At 42.4% G+C, this 7,857-nt stretch overlaps 1 protein-coding gene across 1 annotated transcript in view; it reads right to left on the bottom strand.

Annotated features, from left to right (window-relative positions):
* Window positions 1–6,692, bottom strand: part of LOC143279437 (corticotropin-releasing factor receptor 1-like) — a 183,580-nt gene extending 176,888 nt beyond the window's left edge. The window contains exon 1 of the mRNA XM_076583480.1: window positions 6,494–6,692. Within this exon, the coding sequence (XP_076439595.1) occupies window positions 6,494–6,611 (118 nt within the window). The 5' untranslated portion in view covers window positions 6,612–6,692. The remainder of the gene's footprint in view (window positions 1–6,493) is intronic.
* Window positions 6,693–7,857: the final 1,165 nt, after the last annotated feature.

Below are 7,857 nucleotides of genomic sequence, written 5' to 3'. Positions count from 1 at the left end.
CCCCTGATGGATGTCAGCGCTTTCACGCCAAGATGACTGTCAGTTTTCAACTATTCTCAGTCACTGTCTCTAGCTGCCCCCCTGCCAAACATCACCCGCCTGAGACAGCTTTTTTATTTGTTCAAACGGCAAGAAGATCCTGGCCCTGACTGACTGACAGACAGACAGACAGACAGAAAGCCAAGAAGGAAGGACGGGAGGTCAGCCATAAAAATCTGCTGCTGCCCATCTTCTCGATTGTCACGGCTCCCGACAGTTTCCGGATCATTAAGCCAAAAATACCTCGCTGCTGTCTTCTGTGGGGAGATACTTATCATTATCTTATTTTTGGTATCTTCTGTTGTTTTTAGCCCAGCCGACGTCATAAGGCTATATCAAGTCTAAAAATCTCTAGATACCTATCCCAAGTCCAGATTTTATTTTTATTTATTTATTTATTTATGCTTTAAATCTTCAAGGTTTTCTCGAAAACAATTGAGACAATTAACCCGCTGGCAGTTATATGCTGTGACGCTCCAGTGATTATCAAACTCACACAACAGCATCTTCCTTCCCAGCAAAAGCTTGTGTCGCGAACAGAATTATAGTTTGTTCAAAGGATCATCTCTCGACTCGGAACAAGAACTTGAATGTAGCTTTTCAGTAAAGGCGTTGGGTTTCTTCCCTTCAAACGTGTCTCTAAACCGGCCAGTTGGCAGAGCCATTGTAACTGATAGAAAGCTCAATGCCAAAAGTGATTCACATTTTGTTTTCAGTTATTGCTTCCAGATATAAATCATGACTTGTCTTTGTGGGAAAAAAATGTCGTCCATGAAAATAAGTAAGAAAGAGAGGGAATTCCTAAAATTCGTTCTTATAAATTAAATGAATAAATAGATAATTTCGTTAGCCTGGTATTCCTTCGAAAAGAGGCAAAATTCTCGTTAAACATCTTCGAAGTCGTTTGTAAAGGAAATGTGAAGTTTTCTGGTTGTCTGAAAATGAAACACATATATGCAGTTTGACACAGAGAAAGGAGAGGGAGGGAGGGAGGGAGAGAGAGAGAGAGAGAGAGAGAGAGAGAGAGAGAGAGAGAGAGAGAGAGAGAGAGAGAGAGAGAGCCAGCTGGACAAACATAAAGACAGGAGGACATAGACAGACAAGAAGATATGTAGGAAGAGTGGAAGATATATGAAAATGAGGAGAGGAAAGAGAGAGAGGCAGACATAAAAATATAGATATTCACCGACACTATAATATGATATTCTATATTTGTTTAAATTTCACAAATTTATCTACTAGATGTATTTGTGTAAATCGCACAAAGTTCTCTGTTGCCAGGAACCATTCTCAAGTTCTATTGATTTCTTAAGTTTCGATTTCAATTTGAAGGACATGTGAAAGCGTGCGGATTGATCCATGTGCGCCACACCACGTGTGCTCAAAGAAAAGAGATGTAGAAAGAAAGAATGAACGGAGACAGATGCCTACCCTACGCATTGATCTAAAGTGCTGGTCAGACATTGAGATTCTGACGAAAAGGGGTGGACATAGTCACACGCTGAGAAAGAAAGAGAAAAGAGACAGAGGGGAAAAGAGATAAAGACACAGACGGAAATAGCTAGAAATATATATATATATATATATATATATATATATATAGAGAGAGAGAGAGAGAGAGAGAGAGAGAGAGAGAGGAGGTGGGGGAGAGAGAGGGAGAGAGAGAGAGAGAGAGAGGGGTGGGGTGGAGAAGAATGTTAAAAGAACTCGAATGTCCTACTAAAAGGATATGCTCAAAGCTTCCTTTCAGCCAGTGCAATAAAAAGCAAAACAAAACAAATAGAAGAAGAAGAAGGAGGAGGAGGAGGAGGAGATGAAGGAGGAGGAGGAGAACAAGAACAAGAACAAGAAGGAAGAAGCGGAGAAAAAAAAGAAAGAAAGAAAGCACACGCAACATGAAATTAAGAGAGATAAGGAGAAGACTGACAGACAAAGACAGACAGAGACAGAGAGACAGACAGACAGAAAGACAGACAGACAGACAGACAAACAGAGGCACACAGACACAGACAGGAGTCTATCTGGAAGTTCAATGGAGTGGTGGCCTAGAGGTAACGCGTCCGCCTAGCAAGCGAGAGAATCTGAGCGCACTGGTTCGAATCACGGCTCAGCCGCTGATATTTTCTTCCCCTCCATTAGACCTTGAGTGGTGGTCTGGACGCTAGTCATTCGGATGAGACAATAAACCGAGGTCCCGTGCGCAGCATGTACTTAGCGCACGTAAAAGAACCCACGGCAACAAAAAGATTGTTCCTGGCAAAATTCTGTAGAAAAATCCACTTGGATAGGAAAAAAAAAACAACTGCACGCAGGAAAAAATACAAAAAAAATGGGTGGCGCTGTAGTGTAGTGAGGCGCTCTCCCTGGGGAGAGCAGCCCGAATTTCACACAGAGAAATCTGTTGTGTTAAAAAGAAATACAAATACAAATAAAGCTGTTCTGCCCAGGTTGGCATTGCGACGCGGTGTACAATGGGCAGGGCACCGGACATGAACTCATTTGCATGGAAAACATGGAAATGCCGCATTTCTCTTTCCGTTATTTTTCTTTTGTCGGCCATTTCAACTGTATTCTGTACTGATGTATATTGTTGTATTGTATTGTATTATATTGTTATTGGGTGTTGTTTTTTCAACAACAGATATCTCTGTGTGAAATTCGGTCTGCTCTCCCAGGGGACAGTGCGTTGCCACAGTTCAGCGCCACTCATAATTATGTTTTGTTGGGGGTTTTTTTGTTTGTTTTTTCCCCTCCTTTTTATCTGTCCACAAGGGTGTTTGTTTCACTATCACAATGGACTGTCACAGACATGTAGTATTACAAGTATTTGTCGCATATCTCTCACTGCCTCTCAAAGATCCAGTCCACTTTTTGTATGTCTGTAAGCCTTTGCTTTGCACTAAGAAACACAACAAACACCTTGGAGCCAAACAAGGTCAAAAACTAGAGACAGACACAGAGGCAAAGAGAAAAAGATGGAAAAAGAGAGAGAGGGTGGGGGAGGGTAGTGGGGGGGGGGGAGAATGACAGAGAAAGAGCGGCGTTGAAAGGGATACATACAGAGATCACTGTGCACGCAGCACATGCACACACAATCACACAGAAAACAGACGGACCGGATGTCAATCTTTCACACACATCCTTTAGCGACAACTCAGAGCAGATACATGGTTTAACTCACTCAGTACGGCCAGTCCTCTCTTCTCCTCCACACAGACCCCTCGGATGTCCAGTGGGTGTCTGAATGACCCAACCTTTAGCTTCCGTCGTCAGAATTGTGGTATTCTTTGTCAACATTCACGTCTTCAGTATAAGAGCCTTCCGCTTGCAATATTTTGATGATGGTAATTGGGGTGAAACGCTGTTGACGTCGTCTCTTTCGCCGTTCGTATGGAGAGAGTTAAGTCAAGGAAAAGGAAAAAGGGATTGAAAAGCTAACACAATGGGTTCAACGTCGAAACATTCCCACACATCACGTGATGTGATGGCCTAGAGGTAACGAGTCCGCCTAGGAAGCGAGAGAATCTGAGCGCGATGGTTCGAATCACGGTTCAGCCGCCGATATTTTCTCTCCCTCCACTAGACCTTGAGTGGTGGTCTGAACGCTAGTCATTCGAATAAGACAATAAACCGAGCTCCCGTGTGCAGCATGCACTTAGCGCACGTAAAAGAACCCACGGCAACAAAAGGGTTGTTACTGGCAAAATCCTGTAGAAAAATCCACTTCGATAGGAAAAGCAAATAAAACTACACACAGGAAAAACTAATAATAAAAAAATAAAAAAAAAAAAAAAAAGAGGTGGCGCTGTAGTGTAGCGACGCGCTCTCCCTGGGGAGAGCAGCCTGAATTTCACACAGAGAAATCTGTTGTGATATAAAGAGAAATGCAATACAATAATACATACCTTTTTTTTTAAACAGCACAGATTTTTTTGTTTAAAGATACCATTGCAGAGTTTGCCTTCTCTTCTATCCAGAGTATCAGACCTTCTGAACGGGAAAAATTTTTTTTCAATCAACAGCAATGGTTTGCTTGGAAATCGAACAAATTCGATCTGGGATGACCTGGTTCCAGTCTGCGAGATCTGGTGAAAACTGTACAACTGGGAAATGTAGGAAGATGGAAAGAAAACATGTCTGGATGCAAAGCGTCGCAGAATCGCTTTGGGGGTAAAATCACTGGGTGGAGGGGACAGAGAGAAAGAGAAAAAGAGAGAGAGAAGAAAAAAAAGAAGAAGAAGAAGAAGAGAGGGGTGGGAGGCAGAAGACAGAGGACGAGAGAGGGTGGAAGAGAGAAAGGGTGTGTGATGGAGAAAGCTTGCTGTGAAAATAAACGACATCTAATCTCAGTGTCACAAGATAGTTATTTTTCTTCCCAATCTCATTCAGAGTTGACTTTTTTTTCTTTCTTTTTTTCTTTTTTGCAGAACAAACCTTTAAAGAAATGTCCGATCAACTGGTTTTTATTCCCTGATGATTATGTGGTCCGGATTATGGTTTTGCTTTGTTTTTGGTTTATTTGGTTGCTGTTGGTTTGGTTTGGTTTTTTGTTGTTTTTTTCTAATGTGACCTGAAGGTTGTTTTGCGCTGGCTTATCATTTTGTTGTCATGTTTACATTATACTATTCGCGGAATATCGATTTGCAATTGTTAATAATCTTGTTCACCCTTTCACGGATTATCCCTCTTTATTTACTAGAGTTAACTTTCTAATGAAAATCATTGAAACATAAATATGTGACGTGAACACACAAACGGAAACGTATCTACTCGCAAGCAACACACACACACACACACACACACACACACACACACACACACACACACACACACACACACACACACACACACACACACACAGAGAGAGAGAGAGAGAGAGAGAGAGAGAGAGAGAGAGAGAGAGAGAAAAGGAATACAATAACAGACCAAAAAGACAGATAAACAGACAGACAGACAGACGGGGCCGAAGATACAGAGTGAGGCAGACCTCGACGGATAGAACAGACTGCAGAGGAAAATAAAAAGCAGAGACCGTAACCATAACAAAAAAATCAGACAAAGAAAGAAAGACGAGGAGACAGAGAGCAGCAGCAGCAGCAGCAGAGAGTCAGAGAGAAATATAGTAGTAGTCGTAGTAGTAATAGTAGTAGCAGTAGCAACAGCAGAGACAAAGAGAAACGTAGTAGTAGTAGTAGTAGTAGTAGTAGTAGTAGTAGCAGCAGCAGCAGAAAATAGCAGAGACAAAGAGAAACGTAGCAGTAGTAGTAGCAGCAGCAGCAGTAGTAGCAGCAGCAGAAAACAGCAGAGACAAAGAGAAACGTAGTAGTAGTAGTAGCAGCAGCAGCAGCAGCAACAGAGAGACAGAAATATAGTAGTAGTCGTAGTAATAATAGTAGTAGCAGTAGCAACAGCAGAGACAAAGAGAAACGTACTAGTAGTAGTAGTAGTAGTAGTAGCAGCAGCAGCAGCAGCAGAGACAGAGAGAAATATAGTAGTAGTCGTAGTAGAAATAGTAGCAGTAGCAACGGCAGAAACAAAGAGAAACGTAGTAGTAGTAGTAGGAGGAGGAACAGCAGCAGCAGCAGCAGCAGCAGAGACAGAGGAAAGATAGTAGTAGTAGTTGGAGGAGGAGGAGAAGCAGCAGCAGCAGAGACAGAGGAAATATAGTAGTATTAGTAGGAGGAGGAGCAGCAGCAGCAGAGAGACAGAGGAAATATAGTAGTATTAGTAGGAGGAGGAGCAGCAGCAGCAGAGAGACAGAGGAAATATAGTAGTATTAGTAGGAGGAGGAGGAGATGCAGCAGAGAGACAGAGGAAATATAGTAGTATTAGTAGGAGGAGGAGCAGCAGCAGCAGAGAGACAGAGGAAATATAGTAGTAGTAGTAGTAGTAGCAGCAGCAACAGCAGAAACAAAGAGAAACGTAGTAGTAGTAGTAGGAGAAGGAGGAACAGCAGCAGCAGAGAGACAGAGAGAAATATAGTAGTAGTAGTAGTAGCAGCAGCAGCAGCAGTGACAAAGAGAAACATAGTAGTAGTAGTAGCAGCAGCAACAGCAGAGACAAAGAGAAACGTAGTAGTAGTGGTAGTAGCGGCAGCAGAGAGAAACGTGGTAGTAGTAGTAGTAGTAGTAGTAGTAGTAGTAGTAGTGGTAGTAGTTGTAGTAGTAGTAGTAGTAGCAGCAACAGCAGCAGTGGCAGCAGAGTGTAGTAGTAATAGTTGTTGTTGTTGCTGTTGTTGTAACAGCAGCAGCAACAACAACACCAGCAGCAGCAGCAGCAGCAAATAGACAGACAGAAAAATAGTAGTAGTAGTAGTAGTAGTAGTAGTAGTAGTAGTAGCAGTACGACGACGACGAGTAGTAGTAGCAATAACAACAACAGCAGCAGCAGAGACAGAAAGAAACATACCACAGAGATGAGGAACAACCAAACAAGACAAGCTATTTTCCCCAACCTTCCAACGGCTCTTCAGGCCAGTCGCAGTCCGCGGCAGGGAACGGGGGCGAGTAGTCGGGTGTGTGGTCAGGATCGGTAGACTCTCTACTTCCGGTCATTCTCGGGGGGAGCTGCATGCGCTGAGAGACCTTCGAGGTCCAGCAAATGGGAACAACGACGAAGTCGAAACACTGAACTATACTAGTAACCAGTACTCTTTGCTCTTTATGTCGGTCCCTCGGTGACGTTGTTCCTCAGCAGGACTAGTCAGAAGGCCACACGACAGCTGCTTCGCTTCGTCCTGTTCAGGGTTGGTGTTTTTTTTCATTTCTTTCGGGGGTTCTTCGTTCTTGTTTCACTGCTGTGTTTTTCTCCGTTATTTAATGCTTTTTGTGTTTCCTAGCTTTTTGTTGAGATTTTTTTGCTTTTTTTTTCTCCTATGCTTTTTTTTCTTTCCTATATGTTTCTTTCCTTTCCTTTCCTTTACTTTTCTTTACTGTTTTAATGTGTTGCTGGGGTGGGTTTTTTTCTTTATGTCCGTGTTTGTGTTGTTGTTTTTCATCTGTGGGTACAGTGGTGTTAGTTTTTTGTTTTTTTTTTTAGGAAAGTTATTGATAGGTTGACTGGTTCATTGTCAGGATGGTTGACTGGCTGGCTATTGGTTAGTCGGTTGATTGGTTGGCTGGCTGGTTGGTTGGTTGATTGGCTGGTTGGAGTATCAAGCAGATTGGATTGGTACTCCACTCACAGTTTGCAGGATTGCTTGCCTCCAGAATGTTTCTTCGTTTACCGGCCTGGATCGACTAGCCTGGTAACTTGGTGGATGGCTAGCTGGCAGGTTGGCTGGCTTCACGTTACTTCTCAATATGACAGGTGGACTGTGCCCTTGGTCGGTTGCTGTCTTTTCTGGGTTTTTTTTCTTTTCTATGGCCCTTGTTAAAAGACAAACGGCGCAGTAGTCCCTAATCTCATCACCAGCGTCTAATGTGGAGCATGATCAAAATTTCCTTCACTATTCCCTGTCCATTGCACAGCAAGACACGGTGAAATTACTTTCCCTCGCGGATGAACATTCTGTCATTCGTTCAAAGAATCACCACTGGACATACGAATGTGTTCTTTGATATAAGATGTGATAGCTTTTTTTGGTGTCTTCACATACATTTTAGATACAAAAAAATGCTGAATGAATTCACAACAAATAATGAAGCGTAAAGCAATAAAATTCTCCAGAATATGCTCGGTATATCCCAGTTTCAAGAATGTTCACATGAAAATGTTTTAATTTGATAAGTTGTGGACAGTCTCATCATTCAAACGTTTCAAAAGTTTGGTGGGTTTTGTTTTTTTTTCAATTTGAATGATTTCATATCACGCGCTGCT

This window comes from Babylonia areolata, chromosome 2 (assembly GCF_041734735.1).
Source record: "Babylonia areolata isolate BAREFJ2019XMU chromosome 2, ASM4173473v1, whole genome shotgun sequence".
Lineage (NCBI taxonomy): Eukaryota > Metazoa > Mollusca > Gastropoda > Neogastropoda > Buccinidae > Babylonia > Babylonia areolata.
Note: the sequence above shows the minus strand (reverse complement) of the source record. Positions and strands in the feature narration are given on the sequence as shown.